This window comes from Bufo gargarizans, chromosome 3 (genome assembly GCF_014858855.1).
Source record: "Bufo gargarizans isolate SCDJY-AF-19 chromosome 3, ASM1485885v1, whole genome shotgun sequence".
NCBI lineage: Eukaryota > Metazoa > Chordata > Amphibia > Anura > Bufonidae > Bufo > Bufo gargarizans.
The window spans coordinates 255,525,840-255,543,715 of NC_058082.1; the positions used below are offsets into that span (position 1 = coordinate 255,525,840).

General features: G+C 42.5%; 1 protein-coding gene across 5 annotated transcripts in view; it reads right to left on the reverse strand.

The window, feature by feature from the left end:
- HHLA2 (HERV-H LTR-associating 2) overlaps window positions 1–17,876 on the reverse strand; it is a 76,499-nt gene that overhangs the window by 26,315 nt on the left and 32,308 nt on the right. For all 5 annotated transcript variants that reach the window (XM_044285035.1, XM_044285037.1, XM_044285039.1 and 2 more), the window contains exon 3: window positions 7,184–7,492. In XM_044285035.1, coding sequence (XP_044140970.1) covers window positions 7,184–7,492 — 309 coding nt within the window. The remainder of the gene's footprint in view (window positions 1–7,183; window positions 7,493–17,876) is intronic.

Sequence of the window (17,876 nt, forward strand, 5' to 3'; positions counted from 1 at the left end):
TTTTCTACTGTCTGGGCATTGTAGAACCTCAGGAAACATGACAGGTGCTCAGAAAATCAGAGCCGTTTCAAAAAGCGGAAATTCACATTTTTGTACCATAGTTTGTAAATGCTATAACTTTTACCCAAACCATTTTTTTTTTTGCCCAAACATTTTTTTTTTATCAAAGACATGTAGAACTATAAATTTAGCGAAAAATTTATATATGGATGTCGTTTTTTTTGCAAAATTTCACAGCTGAAAGTGAAAAATGTCATTTTTTTGCAAAAAAATCGTTACATTTTGATTAATAACAAAAAAAGTAAAAATGTCAGCAGCAATAAAATACCACCAAATGAAAGCTCCATTAGTGAGAAGAAAAGGAGGTAAAATTCATTTGGGTGGTAAGTTGCATGACCGAGCGATAAACGGTGAAAATAGTGTAGTGCCGAAGTGTAAAAAGTGGCCTGGTCATGAAGGGGGTTTCACCTAGCGGGGCTGAAGTGGTTAAAAGTTGCAAAAAAGTCAGAAACTCACTCCAGTAGGGTGTAGAAAACCGGAGTAGCCAAAAGTGCTAAGCTTAAAGATCGACCAAATTTAACAAAAAATGTGCGGCATTTTGTAAACAAAACTAGCTCAACAAAACTATCTTCAAATATTTCCCCACAAAGCTTTTTTCAGATATTTTATAGGCGTTTTGTTAGCCATACATCTATGGGAATTATTAAAGCTGTCCAAACATTTTTTCTTTTTTTACTGGTGTTTTTTTTCAGTTGCATTGCTTTTTTGGGGTCAGTCATGTTTTTGAAATTGTAGCATACACTGGGTGTGGTGTTTTTTTGCTTCTTTTTCTGGCATTTTTGTCCCATAGACTTTTTTTTTTGTTCTGCTTGAAAACATGCAAGTGTCAATGTGTGTGGCGTTTTCTATGCTGTTTTTAAATACCATTTTTTTTAACCATGGCTTTTTTCCCATTAATCTGCAGACATGACATCAAATTGGAGTAGAAATACATGTGGCTAGCAAAAAAAAAAAATACTTGAAAATGCATGTGCTAAAACATACTAGCCCAGTTTAACTAACGTGTCTGCACCTAAAATCTGTCTAAAAGTGGCACAAATTGGCACAATTTTGGTGCAATTTATGGGTCAACTAGGGTTTCTAACTTCTTTCCAACTTGCTTGAAAAGGTGTAATCTTAGCAGGAAGTGGCAGAGCTTCAAATGAAAAGGGGCCTAAGATGTGCCATTTTGTGCCAAAGTTGCATCACAATTTCATTTCAAGTAAGCCACCCAATAGTTGGTATAGAGTTAGATAAAATTGTTTATCCCTGCACCACATTTATGCCCTGCCTAAGTTTACCCCAACAATAGGATTAGTAAATGTGGGCCACTATTTGTTGAAAAATGCTATAAAACAGCAACAAAAAATGTGACTAAAAATGGCAATAAAGCAGCAGAAGGCTGTCGTTTTTAGATGTTTTCTTAAATCCTGATTCCATCCATGTTTTACTTACTGGTGTTCTTAACTGTGGTTTTCATGATATCACAACCCAGCAATGGAGTTCTCTGCATATCGTGTGCATGTATATAAGTCTTTACATATATGAACTGCTGACTTCTCCCACCTAGCCACCATTATATGTATGAACTGCTAACTTCTCCCACTTATCCACCACTGATTGGCAGCTTTCTTAATATGGAAAATATAGGGAGAAAGGTGTCTATCAGTGCCCGCTGCTCATGAATACCAGGACTCGGCACTGAAGGCGATAAAGTGTGACTTTATGAACACTACAACAGTAAGATATATGGATGGAATGGGGGTCTCTGTCACCACTTTATGCTCATCATCACCTGGTGACAGATTCTCTTTTATATAAACATGCTTGAAGAGAACTTGCACACATTGCAGGAGTGGACTGTTCAGCCCCAGGACCAACATAATTCAGTGAGGACTCTTGGCACTGTCTTAGGAAAGCAAACTTCTGCTCTAAAAGCTTAATGATTGCAAAGGGTCTTACAAAGATCTGTGGGGGCATTTATCAAAACTGGGGTAAAGGAAAATTGGCTTTATTGCCCATAGCAACCAATCACATGGAGTCTTTTATTTTCCAAAGGAACTGTCAAAATTTAAGGTGGGATCTGATTGGTGGTTGCTATGGGCAACTAAGCCAGTTTACCTTTGAACCATTTTTGATAAATATCCCCCAATGAGCTCAGTGGTTTAGAGGCAAAAGGCTTAGTGGCTACTGTCGTTAAAAATAATGTCAAAGATGTTTATTTGGGGGAATAACAACGGCCAGGTAAAAATCTTGAAGTGAACCTTGATTTTTTTTCCAGAGACGAAGCTTTATTTAGATTATCAGACCCAGAGACAGCAAGTATTGTAGATCTTGTCTCAGTTATCAGACCCACAGACTTGAAACCAAACTCGGCTTCGGTTCCAACTGGTACCTCAGAACCAAAGCCAAGTTCGGTTTCAAGTTTTAAATTGGTTTTCCACTTTAAAAAAATCAACTACCGTAGTTATTCAACAAGGTCATGTGTGACTTCACGAATAACTAACTTCGGCTCATCAGAGCCCATTCATTCTAATACTGTAAGTAGACGAATCTACATACAGTATTGATCCGAAGTTATGAACGAAGTGACTTCAGATGTAACATCCAAATTCGCTCATCTCCACTAATGACCTATCCAGCGGCGGTCATCAGCAAGTGAAATGAAAAAAATAGCAATATTGGCATTTTTTTTTTATTTACAGTTTTTTCTTACAATGTTTACCATGCAACATAATAATTTTATTGTGCGGTCATTATGGACGTGGCAGAAAGGGGTTACAATATATGTTAGTATTTTTTTAATTTTAGCATAGCATGGTGTAAACACCATAGCTTGCTGCTTTTCCAAGTGCTGCTTGTTATAAGTGCATTGGAGATATTCAGGAGACTAACAGTCTAACTCAGAGTTTTTCCACTGTAGCAGAACTTCAGTGGTGTTTCTGGTGAATACTCAGAAACTGTGTTTCAAAGGTAAGGAATTTGCTAGACACAGTATCTCTATTGTCTGATTGCAAATGAGCATAGGCAAGTAAGGTGTTAGTTTGCTGTTGGGGTAGGAGCCTTTGTGGGAGTGTGTGTATTTTTATCCACACAGTATTAGCTTGCTAATTAAAGCTTGCTTCTTTTCTAAGTGCTGCTTGTTATAAGTGCATTGGAGATATTCAGGAGGTAATCTGGAGGTAGATACAATCTAAACAAGTAAGATTTGTTTGTTTAAAATCTTTCCCCTCTTTACAATGGCAGGCCTGTTTCTGTGCAGGAATTGTTGTGCTTTTATTTCAGGTTCCACTCTTCAGAGGTTTGGATACTGTCTGATCTGTAGACAGCTCTCCATAATGCAGCAGGAAATTACCTTTTTGAAATATGAGATTTGTAAATTAACCACTAAACAAACACAGGCTGAGAACATTGCAATGCCACTGCCACAGAGGCCCCCTAGAAATGGAAGATGGGTTACTGTAGGTTCTGGTAGACTGAGAGTTGTGGATACAAGGCATGTCCCACAGTCTGTGGCTCTCCATAATTCATTTGCAGCACTTTCAGAGTGCAAGAGCAACATGGAGGATGGCTCAAGCACAGTGGGTGAGAAACAATCATCTCCCATGCCTAAAGTATGTAAGAATGCAGCCAAAGACAAAAAGGAGAAGGTGAGGATTGATAGTAAGCAGCTGTTGGTGGGCGATTCCATCATAAGAGGTGTGAAGTTTGAGGAGAATGGTGTTGTGAGATGTCTCCCTGGTGCTACCGCTAGCAGGGATAGACGACGGATCCTAAATATTGTTAGGCAAGCAAAGCAGGAAAGGGAAGTGGGTGTTATTCTCCATCTTTGGACAAACGATCTGGCTTGCAATGAGGTTTCAAAGGTGAAAGAAGGTTTTCATACACTTGGAAAGGATATACGGGAGGTTGCATCAACTGTTTCATTCTCTGCAGTTTTGCCTGTGCAGAACCTTCAGCATGACAGGAAGATGCGCATTAAGGAATTCAATGTATGTCTTGGTGAATGGTGTCTGAACCAAGGGTTTGGCTTTGTGTCTCATGTTAGCTCTTGTTGGAATGGAAAAGAACTGTACAAGAAAGATGGTTTGCATCTTTCTCTCAAGGGAACGAATGTCCTCGGTGAACAGTTCCAAGTATTTGCTAAGAAGCATTTAAACTAGGAAAGGGGGGCAGAAGAGTGATAATCCAGCAGTCCAACTGCCCCCGGAACAATGCCAGAAGAGGCCAGTAGCACAAAGGTTAAAAAATGACAAGCTCAGAGTCTTGTCTACAAATGCTCGCAGTCTAGGGAATAAGATCAATGAACTTGAGGCTATAATGGCATCTGAGAATATAGATGTAGTGGCTGTTACTGAGACGTGGTTCAAGGGGAGTAATGACTGGGATATATCAATACCAGGGTTCTCTCTATACAGAAAAGACAGAGAAGGCAAGAAGGGGGAGGGGTGGCCCTGTATGTGAAAGATAGCATAAAATCTAATTAGATACAAGTTAGCGAGAACAATTTATAGTCAGTTTGGGTTACCTTGCAGCTTGATAATTATAAGGTAACTCGTGTAGGTGTGATATATAGACCACCTAGCCAAGTCAAAGAATAAGATGATCTACTAGTTGAGGAAATAGCTAAAATGACATTGAAGGGGGAAGTTATCATTATGGGAGACTTCAATCTTCCAGATGTAAACTGGAAAACCAAAATAGCTAGTTCTGCCAGGAGTACAGATATTCTAAATTCCCTACTGGGATTATCTCTACAGCAAGTAGTGGAGGAGCCAACCCGGAAGGAGGCCATTTTAGATTTAGTATTCACAAATGGGAATTTGGTATCTGATATTACTGTAGGGGAAAGCTTGGGATCTAATGATCACCAGTCAGTGTGGTTTACTATAAGTACAGTGACTGAGTCACACCACACAAAAACAAAAGTTTTAGAAAAACTGACTTTTCTAAAATTAGATTAGTGGTATACGAGTCCCTATCAGACTGGAACAGTTTCATTGGAGTCCAGGAGAAATGGGACTACTTAAAAGTGGCACTATTAAAGGCAACAGAAAATGGCATTAGGCTTCTCAGTAAAAGCAAAAAAAGGCAGAGACCACTGTGGTACTCAGCAGAAGTGGCCAAAATCATTAAAAACAAAAAGATAGCATTTAGGAAATATAAAAAAAAAAAAAAAAAACGAGGATGACAGACAAATTTATAAGATTAGGCAGACAGAGGCCAAACAAGTTATAAGAGCTTCTAAAGCACAGGCAGAAGAGAAATTAGCTCAGTCAGGGGAAAAAAGATGATAAGGCATTCTTCAGATACATAAATGAAAAAAGGAACTAAAATAAGAAATTACCAAATTAAAAACTAAAGAAGGAAGGTATATGGAAGAAGATAAAGAACTAGCTGACTGCCTCAATGAATACTTCTGTTCAGTTTTTACAAAGGAAAATTAAGGAGAAGGACCTCAGTTAGGAAAGAAGACTAATGAATCTTTTGACGCATGTGTCTTTACAGAGGAAGAGGTTCTAAGTCAACTGTCTAAAATAATACAAATAAGTCACAGGGGCCTGATGGGATACACCCAAAGCTATTAAAAGAGCTCAGCGGTGAACTAGCAAAACCATTAACAGATTTATTTAACCAATCCCTGGCAACAGGAGTCGTCCCAGAAGATTGGAAATTAGCAAATGTTGTGCCCATTCACAAGAAAGGTAGTAGGGAGGAATCAGGCAACTATAGGCCAGTAAGCCTGACATCAATAGTGGAGAAATTAATGGAAACCATACTTAAGGAGAGGATTGTGGACCATCTAAAATCCCATGGATTGAACGATGAAAAACAGCATGGGTTTACTTCAGGGAGATCATGTCAAACTAATCTTATTGATTTTTTTGATTGGGTGACTAAAATAATAGATAGAGGAGGTGCAGTAGACATCGCTTATCTAGACTTTAGTAAGGCTTTTGATACTGTCCCACATAGAAGGCTTATCAATAAAGTGCAGTCATTGGGCTTGGACTCCCATATTGTTGAATGGATTAGGCAGTGGCTGAGGGACAGGCAACAGAGGGTTGTAGTCAATGGAGTATATTCAGACCAAGGTCTTATTACCAGTGGGGTACCTCAGGGATCTATTCTGGGACCCATATTGTTTAATATCTTTATCAGCGAAATTGCAGAAGGCCTTAATGGTAAGGTGTGTATTTTTGCTGATGACACAAAGATTTGTAACAGGGTTGATGTTCCTGGAGGAATACACCAAATGGAAAAGGACTTAGGAAAACTAGAGGAATGGTCAAAAATCTGGCAACTAAAATGTAATGTTGATAAGTGCAAGATAATGCACCTGGGACGTAAAAACCCAAGAGCAGAATATAAAATCAGTGATACAGTCCTAACCTCAGTATCTGAGGAAAGGGATTTAGGGATCATTATTTCAGAAGACTTAAAGGTAGGCAGACAATGTCACAGAGCAGCAGGAAATGCTAGCAGAATGCTTGGGTGTATAGCAAGAGGAATTACCAGTAGAAAGAGGGAGGTGCTCATGCCGCTCTAAAGAGCACTAGTAAGACCTCATTTGGAGTATTGTGCTCAGTACTGGAGACCATATCTCCAGAAGGATATTGATACTTTGGAGAGAGTTCAGAGAGGAGCTACTAAACTGGTACATGGATTGCAGGATAAAACTTACCAGGTAAGATTAAAGGACCTTAACATGTATAGCTTGGAAGAAAGACGAGACAGAGGGGATATGATAGAAACTTTTAAATACATAAAGGGAATCAACAAGGTAAAAGAGGAAAGAATATTTGAAAGAAGAAAAACTGCTACAAGAGGACATAGTTTTAAACTAGAGGGGCAAAGGTTTAAAAGTAATATCAGGAAGTATTACTTTACTGAGAGAGTAGTGGATGCATGGAAGAGCCTTCCTGCAGAAGTGGTAGCTGCAAATACAGTGGAGGAGTTTAAGCATGCATGGGATAGGCATAAGGCCATCCTTCATATAAGATAGCCAGGGGCTATCCATAGTACTTAGTATATTGGGCAGACTAGATGGGCCAAATGGTTCTTATCTGCCGACACATTCTATGTTTCTTATCCTGTCAAGTTTTATTTTATTTTTATTTTTTTCCTTTGGCATGTTTCTTACCTATAACCTGCAAAGTCACTTTATCTTCTTTCTTTCCAGCATTTGTTGACATGTAGCAGTTATATGTATTTTCATCACTTTTCTTCAAGTCCTTTATTAGCAGTGAAGCATTTCCTTTACTTATTTCGCTTAGAAACAGGGACGTTCTTCCAGAATAGCTTTTGTCCTGACTCTGCAGTTGGTTTTCGTTCGTATAATATGAGTGCACATTTTTATTGTCATTAGTTGTCCAATGAATTACTACATTCTCCCCGGGTGTGAAAGAACATGGCAAGATGACATCTTTGTTCTGTTCAGCCAAAAGTGCAGCTGTAAAATATGAAAGACATGAGAGAGTTACTAATTTATAGAAACCATCATGTTACAGCGGATTCTCTCAAAATGGACCTGTCACCTCTCCTGACACGTCTGATCAGTAACTACTGGATGGATGGATGGATGTCTTTTTACGGCCTAACAAACTATGTTACTATGTTACTTTCATTCCCCTTGTAACAACCATTCTGGAGAATATTCTTATGTGTTCCATTCCTCAGTTATTGCTACTAGAAGATTTTTATTGGATCTATTACTGGTTACCAGTTGGGGGATGTCTCTACACATTATGACAATGGAAGCGCTGATTGGGATACCCCTTTCCCCCACTCGTAACACCCAGTTACAGTTATTTCATTTGGAAACAGTGATGTTCTTCCAAAATAGTCTTTGTCTTGTTTTTGAAGTCGGACTTTTGAGTGCACAATTGAATAACTTCCACTCCCCCAGGTATCAAAGAACATGGCAAGTGACATCTTTGTTTTGTTCACCCAAAAGCGCAGTTGTAAAATATGAAAGACGTGAGATAAGTTTGTTTAAAGGGGTCCTGCAACCATGAGAATGCTATGCTACTATTGATATGATAAGTTTAGTACTGGTACTGTATTTATATAATGAGCCTGGTTCTGGTGCTGTATTTATGTAATGAGCTTGGTGCTGGTGCTGTATTTATGTACTGAGCTTGGTTATGGTGCTGTATTTATGTACTGAGCTTGGTGCTGGATTTATGTACTGAGCTTGGTGCTGGTGCTGTATTTATGTACTGAGCTTGGTGCTGGTGCTGTATTTATGTACTGAGCTTGGTGCTGGTGCTGTATTTATGTACTGAGCCTGGTTATGGTGCTGTATTTATGTACTGAGCTTGGTGCTGGTGCTGTATTTATGTACTGAGCCTGGTTATGGTGCTGTATTTATGTACTGAGCTTGATTATGGTGCTGTATTAATGTACTGAGCTTGGTGCTGGTGCTGTATTTATGTACTGAGCTTGGTTATGGTGCTGTATTTATGTACTGAGCTTGGTGCTGGTGCTGTATTTATGTACTGAGCCTGGTTATGGTGCTGTATTTATGTACTGAGCTTGGTTATGGTGCTGTATTTATGTACTGAGCTTGGTGCTGGATTTATGTACTGAGCCTGGTTATGGTGCTGTATTTATGTACTGAGCTTGGTGTTGGTGCTGTATTTATGTAATGAGCTTGGTGCTATATTTATGTAATGAGCTTGGTGCTGGTGCTGTATTTATGTAATGAGCTTGGTGCTGGTGCTGTATTTATGTAATTATCTTGGGTCTGGTGCTGTATTTATGTACTGAGCTTGGTGCTGGTGCTGTATTAATGTACTGAGCTTGGTGCTGGTGCTGTATTTATGTAATTATCTTGGGTCTGGTGCTCTACTTATGACATAAGATTGGTACTGGTAGTATGATAAGCTGTATTTATATACTGAGCTCGGTTCTGGTACTGTATTTATACAATACGCTTAGGTTCTGGTACTGTACTTACCTTGCTGCTGGTGATGCATTGATGCACTGTGCTTGGTACTGGCTATATTTATGTTCCTTGTGCTGTATTCATGTGTATGATGACAGTTTTGTACAAGACTGAAGAACTTGACTTCAACAATAGCAGCTACCTTTCACAAATCCTAATCAATGGCAGTAAAACCAGTTTACACGTTGTGCGTTTCGGCTGAGTGCCTTAATCATAACCTGGTCAAGTTATGATTAAGGGTGCTCAGACAAAATGTGTAAACTGGATTTAATGCACTGCTTATCAGACATGTTGCGGAAATAAAATGAAGTCTTTAACTGGATGGTGGCTGGTGTTGGAAATTTGTTGCAATCGAATTCTACCTTACTCCAGAAGTTCCGAGTATGCGAAGTCCAGAGCAGCGACGGGTGAGCTGACTACTTTATTTTGTTTAATGGCTCTTGGTACTCAGATACCTCCAAGACTTAAGTAGAACAGAATTACATAACAACCAACTGGTCGCAAGAAATGTTATACTAAGCAAACTGACAGGCAACAAATGTAGACAAATAAGCTCACTGGTAGATGACAGAAAACTGGGTGAGGATGGCAACGGATGAGATAGATGGAGGCCAGCATGGAAGAAACAACAGACAGCAATAGCATACAGGTGCAGAGTGATAAATGTAGGTGAGATGAATAAAACCTAGCAGAACCCAGGCCCAAACTTCAAAGTCCAACAGGACAGTAAAGAAAATCAAAAACTCAAACAAAAAACAGAAAGGTGAACCCACAACAAATACAACTACAATAGAGACAACATGGAACCACAAATCCCAGAACACAAGCAAATAAAGACAATGGACTAGGATTTAATACTCTTGAACAAAATGCATACAACTTTTGCTATATCCAGTCAAGGCAGAAAAACTAAAGGTATTTAAAGCTATAGCAAACAAATTCCCAGGAAATGCCTCAAATAAAGTTAGTGAGAAACAGCCATGAGATCCATATTGCCTATAACACCGAGTTCGGTTTGGGTGCTGCATGTATATAATAAGCTTGGCTCTGGTGCTGTATTTATGTAATAAGTCTAATTATGGTACTGTAGTCATAATCAGCTTGATTCTGATGCTATATTTATATACTGAGCTTGATGCTATATGTACGGCATGTACTGAGCTTGGTTCAGGTGCTGTATTTTTATAATGAACCTGGTTAATATGTAGTAAGCTTACTTCTGATACTGTTTTTACATGCTGTGCATGATTCTGGTTATGTATTTATAGAATGAGCTTGGCTCTTATATTGCATTTATATATTGAATTTGGTTGTGGTGCTGTATTTATATAATGAGCATAGTTGTGATAACGTATTTACTGTATATTATATGCTTAGTTCTGGTACTGTATTCATGTAATGAACTTGGTTTTGGTGCTCTATTTATATACTGAGCTTGGTTCTGATATTGTATTTGTGTTATGAACTGGTTGAGGTGCTATATTTGTTATGGCAATGGGTGTGGAACCACTGTGTCAACCAACAGATTTGGCTTAGGGCTACTCCCAAGATCGTTATCATGACAGATCCCTGGTTTTCACCCTTTAACTTCTTTACAGGTTTCTGGACTTTGCTGCAGGGGAAATACAGTGGGGCATTGAAGATGAAATGTGGCTGGATCTTTCAGCACGACAATGATCCCAAACCCACCACCAGGGCAACAAAGGAGTGGCTTTGTAAGAAACATTTCAAGGTCCTGGAGTGGCCTAGCCAGTCTCCAGATCTCAACCACATAGAAGGAGGGAGTTGAAAGTCTGTGTTGTCCAGCGACCTCCCCAAACCATCACTGCTCTAGAGGAGATCTGCATGCAGGAATGGGCCAAAATACCAGCAACGGTGTGTGAAAACCTTGTGAAGACTTACAGTTTGACCTGTCATTGCCAACAAAGGGTCTAAAACAAAGTATTGAGATGAACATTTGTTCTTGACCAAATATTTATTTTGCACCATAATTGGAAATAAACTCTTTAAAAATCTGACAATGTGATTTTCAGGATTTTCTTTTCTCATTATGTCTCTCATAGTTGAGGTATACCTATGATGAAAGTTACAGGCCTCTCTTATCTTTTCAAGTGGGAGAACTTGCACAATTGATGGCTGACTAAATAATTTTTTGCCCCACTGTAGCAGGCCACTGCCTTCTGGAGTAGTCTCTGTGTGAATGACAGCTGACCCACGGGGGTCAGAGACATCGGTGTACAGCACCAAGGGATCAGACAAAACCGTAGTAAGGGCAGTAAGAGTTTGAGCAATCCAATAGACAGTCCGAGGTCAGGGCAGGCAGCGAAGGGTCAATACAAAGGTCAGCATAGGTCAGGTTAGGCAGCAGAGGATCAGAATCCAGTAAACGGGCAGAAAATTGATAAACGGGAAGACAAAAGAAACAGCACTCCTTCACAGGACACTAGCAAGCTAGAAAAGCTATTTCTCAGACACCTTTCCATAGAGGAAGGCGTCTTAAGTACTGTGAGGGGTAATTTTCTTTCAGGGGATCATCCTTACAGATACGGCTTCAGGACACTAGGTTCAAGGTCCAAAAAATGCACTTATTGTGGCACCCCAGCAAAAATAGAACAACAAAACAATAATAAATAAACACCTTGCCCGTCTGGGCTCTACCTAAACACAGTGATATCCCTTACTCACCTAAAGCACCGTTCACACACGGCCATCACATGAGACTTTCTTAGCCATTAGTCCAGCTCACTTCCAGGCTGTAACAAAGTCAGTCCAGGCTATCTCTCAGCCTCGTGGTCCCTCAGCCTTGCCCAGCTGAGACCACATTCACAGAGCCTCCAGGCCTCTGTCCACGGGTAACACACTCCCCCCTTACTGACACCCTGGGAGGTGCTTTATGCCAGCCTGAGTACCTCCAGCTAGTCTCACCTGTGGTGGAATAGGGGTGTGGACCGCACTATCCACCCCTTCCTTGCCTCTAACCTGTGTGAGATCTGTCACTGTTTCCCAGTACCTAAAGGTGGCTAGGCTGGTGTGAATTATGGTGCGTGTGCGATTACCCTTTTGGAACCAGAAGGAGCATGCATGCACTCTATGGATGAGTGGAGTGGCCGTTTTTCGGCAAGAAGCAGGCCAAGGGTTGCCAGGGAGAAAAAGCAGACAACTCCAGCAATCCAGCCTGCTGAAAGGGAGCAGATGAAGACCTGTGGGTCCAGGCCGCTGGAGCAGGAGATAGAGCCGTGCCTGGCCAGGAGAGAGGAATGGCGGTGGGCACACGCTGATATAACAGTATTTATATTAGGAGCTTGGTTCTGAAATTGTATTCATATAAGCTTGGTTCTTTTGCTGTATCTCTACACTGAGCTTAGTTCTGGTACTGCATTTACAGTATGTAATGAACTTGGCTATGGTTTGTTTTTATGTAATGTGCTTGGTTCTGGTACTGTATTCATATAGTGAACTTGGTTCTGGTGCTGTATTCATCTAATGAACTTGGTTCTGGTGCTGTATTAGTATAATAAGGTTGGTGCTGGTATTGTGATTTCTGCATTCTGGTGGAAATCTGTCACATAGATTATCACTCAGTAAAACTATTCTCATGTAGAACATAATACCTCCTTCCCTGATGTACCTTCCATTCTGTGTTTCTTGTTTTCTTTCTTGCAAAAATAATCTTTGTATGATATGAAAATTAGGCAGTAAGGTGCCCAAGAGGGTGTTATTTTTTTTATCAAAGGTGCCCAGGTCCGTCCTCCAGCAGAGCCCAAGCACGCCTCTCCTGGGCTGAGACTTCACACCCCCATCAGCGCCGTTGCCTACACACCACCCCTACATCACTGACGAGAGGTAACACCACCCACACTTGCCTTCAGCTTCGCTAAGAAATCTCGCCCAGGCGCATGCCCAGTGAGTCATAAGAGGCTGATGCCCTCAGCAGGATATGGAGTGCGCAGGCATAGCCAGTCTTTGGTACTGCGCCTGCTCAATATTTCTCTGTTAAGCTCTCGTCAGTGATGTAGCGGGGGAAGTGGGGTGCTTGCGGTGGCAATGGTTCTGATGGGGGCCTGGAGTCTCAGCCCAGGAGAGGCCTGCTTAGGCTCTGCTGGAGGGCGGACTTGCACACTAGATGGGGGCGTTCCCAGGCACATTTGAAAGAAAATAATGCCCCTCTGGACACCTTACTGCCTAAGGCCTCATGCACACGACCGTATGTATTTTGCAGTCCGCAAAAATTACGGATGACATCCACGTGCAATCCGTATTTTGCGGAACGGAACAGCTAGCCCCTAATAGAACAGTACTATTCTTGTCCGTAATGTGGACAATAATAGTACATGTTCTATTTTTTGGCGGAACTGAAATACAGACATACAGAAACGGAATACACACGGAGTACCTTCCGTTTTTTTTTTGCATTGAAAAAAATTGTTTGGTTTACGGTCTGCAATGGAACAGCTGCAAAAAAAAATGGAACAGACACATAATAAAAATACGTTTGTGTGCATGAGGCCTAATTTGCATAGCATACAAAGATGATTTTCGCAAGATAGAAAATAAGAAACGCCAAATGGAAAGTACATCAGGGAAGGAGGTGTTATGTTCTATATGGCAATAGTTTTACTTTAACTCCTCGTCACATACATGAATTTATGCCTCTTGGAAATCTAGTTGGTACAGAAAGTGTTAAGGAAGTGCATTGGAGGAATATCAGTAGAATAAAGTGGCGAAAGCACTATGACATTTCTGTGACACATTTTTGTGTCCTATGGCTCTGCTTGGCTCAGGGCTTTGACTACCGCATAAGGGGCCGATCATGCAGTATCTGTAAGGAGAGCTGAAAGAAGAAATGGGGCACATCGCTTTCCTATTCCCAATGCCACTTTGTTATACCAATAAGCCATCAGTGTCTCTCCTCGGGCAACCCCTTCCTGTCCTTTGATCATATTATGTGTCATGGTGCAATTAAAACTAATAAATATAGCACAGTAGTAGGATACTGTATATCTATACATTTTTATGTATGTCTGCCACTTACTGCTATAAAAATTCATATTTTTGTATTTTAGGTAAGTTGAATTTCAGTGTAATTAGTCTGCAGGATTCTGATGTATTGTGGCCTAAGATATGCCAAATGGACATCTTTTTGGCATTGGCTTGCTCACTAAACTCTATAGGCATGTTCCTATATACATTGGGAGATTTTTCTGGCCTATGTGGCAACAGTATACCACAGATGTGGTGTAAATCTAGCCTAACCTCGTGTCAGTGCAGCTCCTGTCTCCTAACCATACAACCAATGGTGTTGTTTTATTTCCCCATCCTTAATTTTTTTAATAGTCTGGTTGTGTGCTTAGATCAGGACCTGTAACCCCTCCTGACATATGTATGTTTTAGTAACTTCTTGCATTCCCCATGTAATAATCTATTCTTATGATTATCTGTGCAGGGACACCCCCCCCCCAAACCTTTATTACAGACTAATACATAGTAACATAGTACATAAGGCCGAAAAAAGACATCTGTCCATCCAGTTCGGCCGGTCATCCTGCAAGTTGATCCAGAGGAAGGCAAAAATAACCCTGTGAGGTAGAAGCCAATTTTCCACACTTTAGGGGAATAAAAAATTCCTTCCCGACTCCAATCAGGCAATCAGAATAACTCCCTGGATCAACGACCCCTCTCTAGTAGCTATAGGGGGTATATAGTCTACTGAATCTGCCGCTAAGTCTTATAAATGATACATGGTTGGTGGGGGCACTGTAACAGAACTAGCATTGAGGTCCAAGAGTTTTGTGTTACCTCACATCATTTGCCAAGTCATTTACACTGAAGTGGAAAAGGATTCTCTTTGTAGATTCATTGGGGGCCATTTATTAAGACTGGCGTATTACACGCCATTCTTTATCTATTTCCCACTGGTGTGAGATGTGCCACAGTTATTAAGAGAAAAGTTTGGCAAATTTGTGCAGGTCCATGCACCAAAAAGAAAATCTATGCCAGCATGGGATCTGATGTAGATTCCAGTATAATCTTAGACCATAAGACTATAGGCAGGCCAGGCAGACTATGACTGCACCCTCACCACCCACTTTCCACCCTGCTTTTTGGACAAGTGTTGAGCGAGGATCTAAACCTTCAATAACATTTTTGTTCAAACGTTGTGTGCACCAAACTTTGTGACTTTTTGATAGATGTTTTCTGGCGTACAGGGGCTGGTAAATGTTCCACAATGTGCCTGCCCCTTTCTAGTAGGAATTTTTTATGTAGATACTGTGGGGATGTGCTCGTGGTAGGCTACGGTAGCGGCGGCAGTATTGAGGCAATCATAGACAGTCTTTGTGATACACTGTGACTTTATTCACACCAACGGCATAACAGGCAATGTGCAGACCACACAGGTGCATATCCACATAGTGCATAGAACAAAAGTCCTTCCATAGAAAATAAACAGCAGGTTTGAGTCACCTTGTTTTGGACAGACCACAGCAGTTCTGCAGGCTTCTAGGCTATCTGCCTTTGTCTCCCTCAGGCCAGAGCCCCTTCGGCTTGTAGCACCACAGGTCCCAGGGCTATCCTTCAATGTGTGCTGCGCCCAGACTCTCCTTCATCAGCACTCCCTCTGTCTCTGGAAATCTCCAGCACAGCAAGACACACCCCACCCCCATCATCAGCAGGCTGGGTTCTTTAAAGGCCCAGCTCCACCAAAAACCTGGGCTGGCCGTCGGGAACAGGCCCCCCCCCCACTCTTTACCTGATCCCAGTAAGAACCGGCCCGGACACGCTGCGCCAGCAGCATTCGCCGCTGTAACCGCAATGATCCGGTTCTTACTCCACCGAGGCCAGGACCTCTGGTGGCACGTATCGTCCGTCCATTATTATTCCGGGGACTCTCCTACATATCCCCCCCCTTTGTTCACCCCTGAGGGCTTGAACATACTGTTCAAGCCTGAGGGGGTGAACACACGCACAGCAGTGTACCCGGGACAGGGCATCTGCGTTCCCCTGTAAGCGGCCGGCCCTGTGCTCAACAGTGAACTTAAAGTTCTGGAGGGACAAGAACCACCTGGTAACCCGAGCGCTCCCCTCCTTAGCCCGACTCATCCACTGGAGAGGGGAGTGGTCGGTCACCAGACGGAATCTTCTCCCCAGAAGGTAATATCTGAGAGACTCGAGTGCCCACTTGATGGCGAGGCACTCTCTCTCCACAATGCTATACCGGGTTTCTGCTGGGGTAAGCTTGCGGCTTAGAAAAACCACGGGGTGCTCTTCCCCGTTGAGCTCTTGGGAAAGCACAGCCCCTAGTCCTACTCCCGAGGCATCTGTTTGAACTACAAACTCCCGCTTGAAGTCGGGCGTCACCAGAACTGGGGACTCACATAGGGCCGACTTCAAACGGGAGAACGCCTCCTCCTTCTCCCCCCAGCGAACCATCACCGACTTTCTACCCTTCAAGAGGCCGGTTAACGGGGCTGCCAAGGTGGCAAAATGGGGAATGAACCTCATGTAGTACCCAATCAGGCCCAAAAATGACCGTACTTGCTTGGACGTACGAGGCCTGGGCCAATTCCGGATTGCTTCAACTTTATTCACTTGGGGCCTAATGACTCCGCGTCCAATCACATACCCCAAATAGCGAGCTTCCTCTAGTCCCACCGAGCATTTTTTTGGGTTGGCAGTTAACCCCGCCTTCCTTAGAGAATCTATCACTGCCTGAAGTTTTGACAAATGACCCTCCCAGTCTGGGCTAAACACGACTATATCATCCAGATACGCGGAGGTATACTGGTGATGGGGCTTGAGGACGACATCCATCAGACGCTGGAACGTAGCCGGAGCGCCATGCAACCCAAAAGGCAACACCCTATACTGAAAAAGCCCCTCCGGGGTGACAAAGGCCGTCTTCTCCTTTGCCGCCTCCGTCAGAGGTACCTGCCAGTAGCCCTTCGTGAGATCTAGGATCGAAAAATACCGGGCTTTTCCCAGCCGCTCTATCAACTCGTCTACCCGAGGCATGGGATAGGCGTCAAATTTTGATACCTCATTCAATTTCCTAAAATCATTACAGAACCGTAATGAACCATCCGGTTTGGGAATAAGGACAATCGGGCTAGCCCACTCGCTCTTTGACTCTTCTATGACCCCTAGACGTAGCATCGATCTTACCTCCTGCGAAATGGCCTGTCGCCGAGCCTCCGGTACTCGGTATGGTCTTAGGCGGACTTTCACCCGGGGCTCGGTGACAATGTCATGCTCGATCAAGGTGGTACGTCCAGGAAGGTCAGAGAATACGTCCCTATTCCGACTAACAAATTCTTTCACCTCTTGCGCTTGTTTGGTCGACAGTCCGTCCCCTATCGTCACCCCAGCGGCGTTCTCCGGAACACCTGGTGACCCCGGGTCACTCCCTGACGTCCCGACAGAGGGCGGGCTGTCTGCAAACAAATTCTCTCTGTCTCTCCAAGGTTTTAGTAGATTCACATGATATACCTGTTCGGGCTTCCGCCTCCCTGGCTGGTATATCCTGTAATCAACTGGGCCCACCTTCTCCTTAACTTCATAGGGTCCTTGCCACCGGGCCAAGAATTTACTCTCGACCGTGGGCACGAGTACAAGAACTCGGTCCCCCGGGTGAAATGTCCTTACCCGGGCGGTTCGGTTATATACCCGACTCTGGGCCAGTTGTGCCGCTTCCATGTGCTCACGGACGATCGGCAACACGACCCCTATTCGGTCCTGCATTTTTCCTATGTGCTCTATCACACTTTTATGAGGCGTAGGCTGTTGCTCCCATGCTTCCTTAGCGATATCCAGTAGCCCACGGGGATGTCGCCCATATAACAACTCAAAGGGCGAGAACCCCGTGGACGCCTGGGGCACCTCCCGTACCGCA